Here is a 14,622-nt window from a genome sequence, read left to right on the forward strand (position 1 = left end):
GGTGGGGAGAGAGCTGGCTTGATGACCACTTTCCAGCCAGCATCCCAGCACACCCCTAATGCCCTCCCGACCTTCAAGGGCTCTTTTTGCCCCAAACACCCCTTTCCCAAATCCCACAGCCCCACAGCCTTCTCACTTAAAGCCATCCATCCGGAAGGTCTGGGGCCTCGGTCGGTCTCTCTCTCTCTCTCTCTCTCTCTCTCTCTCTCTCTCTCTCAAAGCTTAAAGGGGAGAGAAAGTACAAGTGGCCAAATATGACTTCTTGGTTAGGTGTCGGTCTCTGAGGGCATCTCTCCAGAGCAAGGACGATGCCAGCACTCTGATTTGATCCTAGCACACACACCATCCCACTCATGAGGTCACAAGACAGCCATTTTTCCCATCTCTCCCAGTGTCTCGCATTAAATTGAACTGAATATTAAGGAAATTGACAAGGAAAGACGAGTTAAAGATTTCTTGGTGTATCTAAAAATTGAGGTGATAGTCAAAAAGAGCAAGGTATATAGCCAGAGTAGGAAACGTTAGAAATCAGAATATAACAGATTTTAAAAAGAACTCAGCTCACACCTGCATTTTCACAAAGGAACATACTCTTGTAACTTATGCCCAGGTCAAAGCACAGAACACCACCAGCACGGCCGGACTATTCAACCATCTTTGGCAAAAAGACTTACCTTGAATCTAACTGAGCTTTAGAGCTAACATCTATTCTCCAGGAAATAGCTGGGAGATTCTCAACCTCAGCGCTACTGACATTCGGAGCCAGAGAATCCTTTGTGGTGGGCCTTCCTGTGTGTTGCAGGACGTTTAGCAGCATCACTGATCCCACACCCACTGGATCAGGGCAACGAAAAACCTCTCCAGACATTCCCAAAAGCCACCACCATCCCAACTCTGCAGGATACAATTATTCCTGGTTGAATCCACTGATCAACTACCCCCTACCCTAGCTCCGACCAATCAGTAGAGACGGGGACCCAGACCACAACCCTAACTCCATGAAAATGATTCCCCCACCCCCACCCCTTATAAACCATCTGGGAGCCAGGTTTTTGAGCATTAGCTAACCTGTTTCTGGACATGGGACACTTCCTAAAAATAAACCCTTACTTTGTTTGCTGGAGAAAAAAAAAATTCCTGGTTGAGAACCACTGACATATTAGAACAAGTTAAACATATTAAGAGGAAGCAAACAGACAAATCCACAAAGTGATACATGCATTCAAATCAGATTTCTCAACCAGTCAACCCCCCCTAAAAAAATAGGGTGAATGCTCTAGAGTCTAGATCAGGGGTCCTCAAACTTTTTAAACAGGGGGCCAGTTCACTGTCCCTCAGACCGTTGGAGGGCCGGACTATAGTTTAAAAAAACTATGAACAAATTCCTATGCACACTGCACATATCTTATTTTGAAGTAAAAAAACAAAACGGCAAAAACACCCGCATGTGGCCCACGGGCCGTAGTTTGGGGACGCCTGGTCTTGATTAAGACTCAAGAGACAAAACCTAATGGAATGTTTGTATTTTTTTGTTTTGCTTGAACCAGGATTAAACAACTTTAATGGACATTTTAAAACAATCTGAACAGTTAGGATATGAGCTAGTTATTAGGTGAATTCAAAATGTTAATTTTATTAGGTCTGATACTGGTGTGCAGTTATGTAGGAAAATATCCACATATTTTTTTAGAGATGCACATAAGTGAAAAATAAATGTCTGGGGTTTAAACTATTTCAGCAAAGAAAAATGAGAAAAAGAAAAGATTTTTTTAAAGCGTGGCAAGATACTGAGAAATGTTAAATCTTGGGAAAGGGTACTTGAAAGTTAATGAAATATTCTCTGTACTTCCACTAAAGTCTGACTATTTCTATGATTAAAAATAAACTTTTTTTGAAAGTGAAGAAGAAGAAAGAAGAGTGAAGTAGGCAAGAATTATGATTAAGTCTATAGTAAATTAGGCTATCAGGGCCAATATTAATTAATTCTATATTGTTGCTACAAAGCACAAGATTTCTCTCTTTCTCTCTCTCTCCCTTTAGACTCACTCTTCTCCTTAACAAGTTTTTGGACCACCTCATGCTTTCAATAGCGTTAGTAAGACCTATTCACCTCACTATGTCTACTAACATCTTATCTCTGTGAACATGTACAATCCAACAGCGACTGCTCTACAATCAATTTAAAGCAACAGAGATGAAGGCAGTCCGCACTGCAGGTCATGAAGAAGGCATCACCTGAGGAAGGCATCAGAACCGGTTGGTCAAAAGCAGAGATGAAACTGCACAAGGCCTCACATGTTAAATGTTAGTGTAGCGGTTACACATCTTCCCAAGCAAAGCAAACTCATTGCCCCAGGATTCCCTACCCTCTGCTTGACTCATTCAGCTATGAACTTGGCCACGCTTTTCCTTCCTCCAGCACAGGCAAACCAAACAGATGACCATCTAATCTGACCCCTTTCCAGGGTTATCATAGGTACAGAAAACGAAACTCAGATTCTGAAATAACACTCTCCACGCTTCTGAAAAAAAAAAAAAAACACACAGAGGAAACTGGAACTGAAATTCTCTCTTTCCCAACCCTGTTCCACAGACTCCAAACAAGGCCGACTGCTACAGCTTCAGAAGAAAAAGATTTACCATGGGAGCCTTCCAGAAAGAAGAAAAATTCTTCCCCAATCCTAGTATAAATTTAGTACTTCTACAAAGATGGTGTGATCTTAAACAATTCAGCTCTTAAAACAATTCATCCGATCCACCACCATGGACCAAAGTGTCACCTAATCTGACAGAATGCCAGCTGCCATTCTATTGAAGGTGCTATATACACATTAATTAATTCTCTTCCAACTCTCAGCATTAGGAGAGAGCTCCGGGCTGAAGGCAGAGAGAAAAACCATATGCAAATGAATCTGAAACCGACCCACGGGCACACTGACTTGTGAACCTCGAGTAATCTAAAGTGGACTCTACACACAAGTCTACCTTCCAAGAAAACAATTCCACTCCTATCTATCTACTCCAAAGAAATGAAAACATGTGAATGAATGAAAACACATAAACCATAACAGCCAAAAAGTGGACACAATCCAAATGTCCATCAGCTGGGGACTAGTAGACAAAACATTGAAATATCTATACAATGGAATATTTGGAAATAAAAAGGAATGAGATGTTGACACATGGTACAACAAAAGACGAATCTTGGAAAATCTTACACTAAGTGAGAGAAGCCAGTCACAAACAACCATATAGTACATGATTGCATTAGTAGGAAATGTTCAGAATAGGCAAACGTATGAAGCAGATTAATGTTGCCTCGAGTTGAAGGTAGGAAATAGGCAGTTTGCATCCATTCCGGGTGCAATTCTGAAACTGGATTGCAGAGACGGTTGCACAACTCAGCAAATTTAGTATCGTTCAAGTGTACACCGAAAATGGCACACGAGTTATAGCCAATAAAGTTGTTAAAAAAAAAAAAAAAAGACTATGCTACTTGTAGAGAAGACAATACTATACAGCAATGTTTTCTTACACTCTGTCATTTAGGATAACCCCATAGCCCATAATAAACATAAGCACACCACAGTAAGACGTGTGTCTCTGCATGCCCTGCTAATGAGCATACTCTACGTTTTGTTCTTAAGGGTCTGTTGTTGCCTCTAACGTTCTGCCTCCTCTATGAATGCTACTCCTAGAGCAGCTCACTAAGGACTCCCATCCAGAGCTGCCTCTAAACAAAGCCTTTCCCCTCGAAGCAGAGTTAAGGAAGCTACTTAATACCCCTGACACGGCCACTCTGCCATCATCACCAGAGTGGAGCACTTCAATAATTTATTGAGGACCAGGTATGGTGATAAGCACTTTACATGCATTATTCTCTTTATTCCCCTGTTAATGAGGCTTTAAGAGTTGAGGGATTTGCCCAAGTAACCAAAGTGTCAGAGATCTAAACACAAGCTGTCCAACTTCGGTCCCACACTCCAGGTCCCACACATAGTAACAGATCACACGTGTAATAATACATCAAGTGGATTTCACTGGTGAAAATTACTCAATATTTCTTTTTTTAAAATATATATATTTTTATTGATTTCAGAGAGGAAGGTAGAGAGAAAGAGAGGTAGAAACATCAATGATGAGAGAGAATCGCTGATTGGCTGTCTCCTGCACGCCCCCTACTGGGGATTGGCCCGCAACCCAGGCATGTGCCCTGACCAGAAATCAAACCGTGACCTCCTGGTTCATAGGCTGACATTCAACCACTGAGCCATGCCTGCTAGTCAACATTTTTATAGTTTAGTCTAAACTTCCCAAAAGTTAACTGTTTCCTTGGGAAGTCACTAAAAAAATTTCCTCAGGCCTGGGATAAGAAGTCTAAAATCAAACTGTTTTAAACCCAGCAAACTGAGTGACTCAAACTCTATAACACAAAGGGAAACAATGAGTTCTCTATACAAAACGTCACTGCACTTGTAAATCAGGCCTACAACAACTTTCTTGGGAAATACAGGAAACCCCTCTATTTCCCCTTCACAATTCCAGGTGTGGATTAGTCTTTACAAGGCACAGGCCAATCACGGCTTCAGGAAAACGTGGCCTCCAGCCATCAGTCTCTCTAGCAAGCATCTGGAGTGAGGCCCCTGATTTACTCTCACACAGGAAAATCTGTCCATATAATAGGTGTTAATCAGATTAACACCTTGTAGCTTCCTTACTAATTGAGGCCTCTCCTCAATTAGTTCCAGTTAAACATTATTTCAGACTCTCCTAGGAAGGTGCTACCAGGACTACCTATAATTATATGATTTGGAGCTCACAACATTCAGTCACTTCAAGTCTCCCCAAATACTGAGAAAGCATTATCAGCATATCTCCTAGGACCATGGTCGGCAAACTGGGGCTCGCGAGCCACATGCGGCTCTTTGGCCCCTTGAGTGTGGCTCTTCCACAAAATACTACGGCCTAGGCGAGTCTATTTTGAAGAAGTGGCGTTAGAAGAAGTTTAAGTTTAAAAAATTTGGCTCTCAAAAGAAATTTCAATCGTTGTACTGTTGATATTTGGCTCTGTTGACTAATGAGTTTGCCAACCACTGTCCTAGGACATTTATAAGAAGTACCCACCCTTAACGGCAGAAAACAATAAAATTATGTCCCCAAAAAATCTGGTAACATGGCCTGAAATAAAATTTATTTCATTCTTGTTTTATCATAATGTTTCCCCCTTAACAGCAAGTAAAATTTCCCAGAAAGTGCCCCAGCTTTATTCTGTGGCTTCACTTACCTGGTCCCAACTTCAGAAGAATATAATATAGCACACACTTTACAAAAGTTAATTTTAAAAATAATAAATATAAACTAATTGGAAAAAAAAACTTTTTAAAATGTAATTTTAGTTTCAGGATTCCAGGAATAAAGTGGGAGATTTCAAGCAATAGGTTCTGAAGGGTCAGAAGGAGAATGAGTTAGTGGAAAGAAGGCAGGTTCCCCCTTTCAACAAAGACAAAGGAAGTCATTAAAAACTCCAGGAAATCTTTTGGCGTTTGGATCGAAGAAGGCCTAGGTGCAGCTTTCTTCAGTTGTCCCGCATCCGGGTTCATCTGACACCAGCCACCTCAACGTGCCACCAAAGTTTGACCCCAACTCGTACACACAAGGTTCACCAGTGGGAAGTCAGTGCCACAGCTGCCCTCACCCCCAAGATCGGTCTCCTGGGTCTGTCTCCAAAGAAGGGTGATGATGACATTGCCCAAGCCACAGGAGACTGAGAGGGTCTGAGGATTACAGTGGCACTGACTATTCAGAACAGACGGGACTGCCCAGTCTGTGAGCTGCAATGCCGATGGCCACCACCCCCATGGCATCACAGATGGCATCAGCAGTGGTGCAGTGGAATGCCCGCCTAGCTAAGAACTACAAAGGAAAATACTTAAAAAGATCATTTGACAACAACAACAAAAACTCCAGGACAAAGAAAAGCACCATTCAAAGATGAAGCAATTTAAAATGCGGCATGAATTTGAACCATTTCCTCAGGAAAAGATAAGAGTTCATTTGTCCTGATCAATATGAATCTTCTTTTTCAAGTGGTACTTGGGTTGACTTTGAACTCACAGAGGAGAAATGAAGCTCTGAAGATTATTTTGCTTCCTGTTCAAAACAATGTAAATAATGCTGGTTGGTTTTTAAACTTTTATTGGCAATTTCAAGACAAAGCTTGCAAGGGCACAGGCAACTGTAAAATAAAATGGGCTCTCAACCTGGACAATTTTAAACTAAAAGCAGAGCCAATAGTTGAAGGGCAGAAGAGAGAGAAGTGGAAGAAAGAGTAAGAATAATTACATTATCATGTTATACTATGGAAAAATAAAATAAAAAAATATTTAATAGTGATTATCCTATATAATAAAAGGCTAATATGCAAATTGTCCCCTCGACTAGGAGTTCCACCAGAGGGTGGAGCCAGCCAACTGCCAGCGGCCCTTCCCCACAGCCGCCCAGCTCCCAATCGCCCTGATCAGGGCGGGCCGGCCGGACCCCACCCGTGCACGAATTCATGCACTGGGCATCTAGTATAACATATAACTAATATAGTTTATTAATGTAGAATACATTATTATTATAAAGATTTTTAAATGTTAAAAATATTTAAATTTATGAAATGGGGGAAAAACATCAAAATTGAATAGAAAACCTGAAAGAGTATACTTTATGAGTATCTATAATAATAAAAGTGTAATGTGCTAATTAGACCGGACGACCTTCTGGACAAAGTGGTGGCGGGGGAGGAAGAGGAGGCAAAGACGGCGGAGGCCCCCAGCCGCCATGGCGGGCAGGGGCCAAGGCAGAGGAGGCAGAGGCAGAGGAGGCAGAGGCAGCCACGAGCCCCTTGCATGAATTTCGTGCATCAGGCCTCTAGTATTTAAATAAGATTCTAAAACAAGCAAAACAAATCCCTGGTATTACAAGTCAGAACAGTATAATGAGGGAGGTAACAGCTGAAAGGGGACAGGCCCGGCTTCTGGAGTGTCCCTTAACCGGTTGGTTACACAAGCGTGTTCACTTTGTGCAGATGCATTAACTGTATAGTAATGTCTGTCCTTTTCAGTTTGTCATACTCCCAAGAACAATTTTTAGAAAGAAAAGAAAGGGGAAGGGAAAGAAGGTGGGGGGAAATAAAAGTGACTCAGGTTCGATGGTGTCTAATGCTGATAAATTCGGAAATCACAGCAGAAGCCTTAATTATTTATAAGAACTAAAACAAATATTGTCATTACACATTACATTCACGGTCTGTCCACACTTAGGACTTCGGATAGCCCTGAGCATAGCAAGGGTTCGCACTCCGACTCCTATGTAGTTTGAGTGATCAGAGCTGCACACTCAATACACATCTGTTTCCTTTAAAATATGTGCTAGTCCTGGACCAGTGCCACATAAATCTGATGTTCTCTTCTGGACTACTAAAAGATTAAAGCCTGCCATGACGCAGCATTCAAACAAGTGAGCTGTTTGTATATATTAAAAACAGAGCTCCGTTGAGGATTCCCCTCTCTTATCACGTGTACTGGGTATTAAAATTAAAAGCAGTACTTCAAGGAGAGGAGGAACGAGAAAGATATTGTAACAAATAATAATAATAATTAATAAATAATGCTGTAACTGCTAGAATGTTACTACAAAGGGCAGTCACCCATCCTACTTTAATTAGCAACAATAGGAAGCAAAATATCTTTTTAATCTTGCCACTGACACCAGAAATTATACTGGATGCAATGTCAATGACTAGAAATTTCTGAAAAAATCAGATCTCCACAAAAATCTTACAGTTGAAATTTAAAATGTCTTCATCCCCTTTAATTTTTCATTAATCTGACATACAGGTTCTTTTGTAGGAAGGCCCAGTTTTAATAGTCTATAGAATTCAACACTCCCTAATTGATGAATTTAAAGGGACCCTAATCAAAATGCCAACAATAATTTTTCTCAAAAATAACAAAGGACTTCAGAGCACACGTAAAAATGTAATCAGTTGTGAATAGAATAGCTATGAAAAATCTTAAAAATGAAAAGTGATGACAAAGAATCTGCCTGAATATTAGGATCTATAAACATACAACAAAATAGTATGGCACCAGTGCCAGAAGAAACAATCAATGAGAACAATAATATAATAGACTCCAGAATGTGATGGGATTTAGACACAGCATTGAAATCAGTGGACAAAAGATAGATGATTTAATAAATTATGTTAAAACAACTGGCTAGACTTTTGCTTTTACAAAAAAAAAAAAGCCTCCTTAACATCCCCTGGACTTTTCATTTTCTTATTAATATGGAAATTTACAACACATACTTTACACTAAAATTTATTACAAATGGATCAAAATACTATAAAGTCAAAGGCAATTTAAGAGGGCTAAGCAGCTAACTAAATGTGCGAAACCAACTGTGTGGGAATTGTAGGGAACTAGAAAACATCTGTGCTTTCCCAACTTTTTTTTTTTAATTAATACCAAATCTCGCTGGGGCAAGCCAACACAGCAGATGTCTGCAGGAGGAAATCAGGTGGGAGTTCTGGTTGACCTTCAGGCTGAGAGGAGTCACATCTTAGCACACCTGGGAAGTACTGATGACATACCACTTCTTGGGAAGTTCTGAATTAGCACGCTCAGGCCCTGTTTACAAGAGCAATGGCTCTTCACGTCTGTTTCTTTATGGCAATGCATGACAAGGTTGTTAAACCTGATGTTTTTCAAGAGAAGATAAAAGTCTAGATTGTTATGTAAAAAACATGGGCAGCTACACCTTTTTAGAAAACTGTGAGGGGCTGAACACAGCCCATCTGTTGGCCAGATCTAGCCCATAGGCCACCAGCTTACAAATTCTGATTTAAGTGCAAAAAATGAAACCATTCAAGCTCTGCAGAGAACACATGACATTATTTTCATAGTTTTGGAGTAAGAAAGACCTAAGCACAATCAAAACCAGAATGCATAAAGAACAAGACATTTAACTACATAGAAATGTAAAACGTATGTGTAACCGAACATTATGAACAAGCCTAAAGACAGAGGACAACAGTCTCCCCCCAGGCTCTCGCAGGGTGGAGCGCTGCAGCCTGGTCACATGCCTTCTCTGTGGGGGAGGAGAGTGTGCCCTGCTTAACAACAGTGCCAGAACCACCTGGGATAGAGAGTGTTTTGCATGAACAGAAAGGGGGAGGAAGCAGGAAAGGATCCAGGATGGTCAGGCACCATCATCTATTAATCAATAAATATGAATTAAGTTTGAGTTTACATGTCTCATACTTCAATATGTTTTTTAGTATCTACTAGAATTTTTAAAAACACACTAATCAATGACATTAAGAATTCTTCCTGGCTATCAAATGAGTTATTCTTTTTTAAAAAAATATTTTTATTGATTTCAGAAAGGAAGGGAGAGGGAGAGGGAGAGAGAGAGAGAGAAAAACATCAATGATGAGAGAGAATCATTGATCGGCTGCCTCCTGCATGCCCCCTACTGGGGATGGAGCCCACAACCCAGGCATGGGAATTGAACCGTGACCTGGATCATAGGTCGACGCTCAACCAACCGGCAGAGCAGAGTTATTCTTTTTTTTGTTAATACTTACCTGAGGATTTCAGAGAGAGTAGAGGAGAGAGAGGGAATGGGGGGATGGGGGAATGGGGAAGAGAGGGAGGGGAAAAGAGGGAGAGAGGGAGGGGAGAGGAAGAGAGACAGAGGGAGAAAGTGAGAGACATTGATGTGAGGAGATAGATGGATTAGTTGACCAAGCTGGGATCATTCCTGAAACCCAGGTACATGCCCTTGACAGGGAATTGAACCCGAGACCCTTCATTGCACTGACCTATGCTCTAACCATTCAACATGGGCCAGGGCTCGAATGAGTTATTCTTAATAACTGCTTCAGAAAGTGAACATGCAACCCTCAACCGACACTGGCCATGTAGCATATGCAAGATGACAGTTAACTGTATGTGCAGAGTTGGAGGAACAAATGTAAAAGTCAGAAAATGTAACAATGATAGAATTTCCTCCTTCAAGGCTCTCATGATAAGGTGAGTTTCATCATGATGTTTGTTCCAGCACATGCTGAATACTAATATGTGCACATTTTATCAAATTAGTGCAATATGGACCAGTGTCTTGAACATTGAATTAGGATGCTGATCTAATGTGACATCCACATGTTAAAGAGATGAGTTGAGACTCAGAAAGTAGGTACTAGATTTAAAGAAAGTATAACAGGTTTGACTTTGTGTAGAGAAAACTAAATTTTTCACACATTTTCATGCACCAGAGAGTTCATAAATTGCAAAAAATGAAAAAGAGCCAATTTATTCTTTCAAAAGTAGATTATAAAATTAAATATCATCTTATCTTTGAATCATAGATTTCACGGTTACCTGTTGCTGCTGCTGCTGACTCTTTCAGTGAATGCCATTGCTGCCAGTCAGTGGAAAATGACAAGTGTATTCATCTGAAAGAGAAAGAGCTTATGAATATCAGTCCATAAGTAAACTCATAGGCACATCTGACCTGTAAGAAATCTTACTGGAGACAGAATTCAAAGTTCTCTTTGGGATTAGAGAATGGTTCTTTACCAACTCCCAAGTTGCATGAATAAATCAGCTAGCATAAAGCAAAGGAAAAATGCACTTTTCATTTTGAGGCTGCTACTCAAAGCCATTTCAACAAGAAAAAAACGTGCACAAGTTCATCATGAGAAGAAAGGAAATAACATTTTCCCCGTGTCTACTATGTGCTAAGCATCGTGTTAAATGCTTTTTAAAATGACATTTCATGTAAACATTGCAATAAACTTGCAAGGTAGATACTAATGCCCCATTGTACAGATAAGAAAACTATAACTCAGTTAAGTAATTTTCCTGAAATAACAGGTTGTGTCATCATCTTCACTAGAATCAGAAGGAGGAAGGGCAAAGGAGTAGGCAAGAGAAAGGCAATCAACACTGATCTTTATGTAAGAATTCAACACTTAATAAAATAAAAAAGTGGGCCCCCAGTAAAACCCAATCTTAAGATTTTACTTCCACTCATAAAAGGTACTTAATTAATCCCCAAGGCAATTCTTGAGCAATCTCTCATAACAGTAATGGATATTGTGTGTGGGTGGGGAGGTGGGAGGGGTGTGAGTGAAAGAGAGAGAGAGAGAGAGAGAGAGAGAGAGAGAGAGAGAGAAAGAAAATGTGTGTGTGATCCAACCTGGGCAGATGGCCTTCCTACCACCTTGTGGATCTCTAGAAACAACCTCTCTCTCTATGGTTAACACTATCACCAGCTGTTTCCTTTTCCCTTTCTTGTGTTTGTAATTTTATTGCACTTCTCCTAACTCGCTTTAAATAGCTTTTATTTTTTTCAAACATCCTTAAGGCAAAGGGTATGTTACTAAATTATCGTCGTACAGATTTAACACACTATTTGATACGAATGGAAACTCTGCATGCAACTTGTAACCATTTCAGCTGCCTGCTTGTTTGACAGGCTCACTGCTACACTTGGGGCTGGAGTTGAAACACCGACCATAGTACTTCAGCTCCACTCTGACTCCCGATAACGCCTTTCCTCTTTCCTCTCGCTCTCCTTGAAATGAAATTGCTGACTTGGAGACCACAATGTTTCCAGATGAGTCGATATCATGTGTCATTCCTCTCTCCTCCCGCAACAGAATGAAACAGATGCTGCAAATATTCTAATTAAACGCACTCTGGTAGTGACCACGTTTTTCAAGGTCAAACATGTTTTGGAGTTGGGTCTCTCCTCCAACCAGCTAGAGTGGCCCTAGAATTTGGCAAGTTTCCCAAATTCTCACCACCACCCATCACACCTTATTCTCTCTCACGTTCCCTCTCTCAAACACACTTTAATTTCTCTTTCTTCCCCTCTCTCTATTTCTATCCTGCCTTTCCTCCTCCCTCCCCTTGCCCCCATAATTTTCTCTTTCCCCTCTAACCTTTTCTCCCCTCCCCTCCCTTGCTGCTCTCTCACTTCCTCTTGGCATGCAGGGCCGGCACACAGTAAGTGATCAATAAAACAGGCATTCATTTTGGCATTAACCTTGCTAACCATGTGAATACTTTTGAAGAGTCGGTGACGGTAGTCCCCCACATGACCCTCCCCTTGAAGATGCCCCACCTGCTTGCAGCCCAACAGCGGCAGAGACTGAAAGGGCAGTTTGGGATGTTGAGGGTTGCCAACCTGAAGGAGTGGCCCTGGGTCCGCTGTCTGACCATTTACTCACTGAGCCAACAAGTATTCCTGCGCATCTACCCAAAGCCAGGAACTGAGAATGAGAGGGAAGGGAACTCTTGCCATCATCTGAGTTTACAAGCTATAGGAGGTTAAAAACAAAACAACAACAACAAAAACATAGCATACAGATGTTAAATATTAAAAGGTGCTATAGAGAGGGAAATGAAGAGAAAGTATTGCAATTTTATATAGCGTGGTCAGAGAATGTAACATTTGAGCAAAGTGAAGAGCAAACTGTGATCTATAGTGAAATATGGTCCTAGAACTGGTGATAATGATGTGTCCATGCAGGCTCATCAGTTGTAGCAAATACAACACTCCAGTGGAGGATGCTGATGATGGGGAAGCTGTGCATATGTGGAGCAGGAAGATCTATGGGAAATCTCTGCACCTTTGGCTCAAATTTGCTGTGAACCTGCAATTTCTCCAAAACAGTGTATTATTTTAAAAAATGGTTCTAGAGACTGACTAACCTAAGACTGACTGAAGAATTCAGCCCACCCCCTGGGTGCCATTACTGACTTTTGGGAGGTGGGTGGAGACGTATTTTCTGAGGGATGTGGCCCCTGGGCACAGCTAGGGACTAGTCTGAGCAACTCCTATTCACAACTTCACTGGAAGGCACAGTCCTTTCCACAGAGGCAGGGGCGAGGAGGCGGAAGCACCAGGTTATCGACTGTCTCAGTCATGGCACACAGTAAGACCCAAGTCAGCTGATGAAAGCCTGCTGGGGTGCTGACGCCTGACCTGCACAGATGCATGGAGTAGCCATGCAAGCCAGCCATAAGGTCGGGTTAGAATGGAGGCCTGCTGTGGTCAGGAAGGTATTATCCTGAACCACGGCTAAGAAAGGAAATTTGTATATGCTTCTCTTGATCAATTCTTCAAAGAAACTTTCTTAAAAATACAGTCACGTCCGGCTGGGTGGCTCAGTTAGTTGGAGCGTCATCCCGTACACCAAAAGGCTGTGAGTTCAATTCCCAGTCAGGGCACTACCTAGGCTGCCAGTTCCACTACCCGATTGGGGCGCGCGCAGGAGGCAGCCAATCAATGTTTCTTTCTCATTAATGCTTTCCTCTCCCTCTCCCTCTCTCTCTCCCTTTCTCTTTCTCTCCCTGTCTCTCTCTTACTCTCACCAATGAACATATCCTTTGGTGAGGATTATATATATATTTAGGTATCTACAAGGAGGTATGTGCCAGTAAAATACTGTTTATATAAGAAGAAAACTGGTAACCTAATACATACCAACACAGAAATGGCTAAATCCATTAGGACACAGCACAACATGCAATGTAACATCAAAAGAATAAGTTTATCCAACTAAGATGCTGAACAAAATGCATAATGTGAAAACAAAAACACGAGGTGAGCTTAAAAATAAAAATGCTTCATATTTACATTTATGGTAACACACACTCCCACACAAGTGTGCATGCACATATACCAAACTGCTGGCTTTTCTGAAAAAGGCCACTTTCACCTTTTATTCTTATGCAATGAATCATTTACTACCTTTGTAACATTTTTTTTCTCTAAATATGGGGGTTGGAGGGAAAATGTACTGGTCTATAAATATTGAAACCAAATATGTTTATACTAGAGGCCTGGTGCACAAAATTCGTGCACGGGGGCGGGGGGGATGTCCCTCAGCCCAGCCTGCACCCTCTCCAATCTGGGACCCCTTGAGGGATGTCTGACTGCCCATTTAGGCCCGATCCCAACGGGCAGTCGGACATCCCTCTCACAATCCAGGACTGCTGGCTCCCAACTGCTCGCCTGCCTGCCTGCCTGATTGCCCCTAACCGCTTCTGCCTGCCAGCCTGATCACCCGCTAACCACTCCTCTGCCTGCCTGATCGACGCCTAACTGCTTCCCTGCCAGCCCAATTGCCCCTAACTGCCCTCCCCTGCAGGCCTGGTCACCCCCAACTGCCCTCCCCTGCTGGCCCGGTCACCCCTAACTACCCTCCCTTGCCAGCCTGGTTGCCCCCAACTGCCCTCCCCTGTGGGCCTGGTCGCCCCTAACTGTCCTCCCCTGGAGGCCCGGTTGCCCCCAACTGCCCTCCCCTGCAGGCTTGGTCACCCCTAACTGTCCTCCCCTGCAGGCCCGGTTGCCCCCAACTGCCCTCCCCTGCAGGCCTGGTTGCCCCCAACTGCCCTCCCCTGCAGGCCTGGTCCCCCTCAACTGCCCTCCTCTGCTGGCCTGATTCTCCCCCCCAACTGCCCTCCCCTGCAGGCCTGGTCCTGTGCAGCAGAAAGAAACTAGGTTCAAGTGAGACAGGTGATCACTTTGGGCAAACTAAGCCCTATCAGCCTCAGT

At 42.3% G+C, this 14,622-nt stretch overlaps 1 protein-coding gene across 3 annotated transcripts in view; it reads right to left on the reverse strand.

Annotated features, from left to right (window-relative positions):
- The window catches only part of AFF1 (ALF transcription elongation factor 1), a 196,489-nt gene that overhangs the window by 170,591 nt on the left and 11,276 nt on the right, over nt 1-14,622 (reverse strand). For all 3 annotated transcript variants that reach the window (XM_079774786.1, XM_079774788.1, XM_079774785.1), the window contains exon 2: nt 10,434-10,507. In XM_079774786.1, the coding sequence (XP_079630912.1) occupies nt 10,434-10,471 (38 nt within the window). In that variant the 5' untranslated portion in view covers nt 10,472-10,507. The remainder of the gene's footprint in view (nt 1-10,433; nt 10,508-14,622) is intronic.

Source organism: Cnephaeus nilssonii, assembly GCF_951640355.1.
Source record: "Cnephaeus nilssonii genome assembly, chromosome: 1".
NCBI lineage: Eukaryota > Metazoa > Chordata > Mammalia > Chiroptera > Vespertilionidae > Cnephaeus > Cnephaeus nilssonii.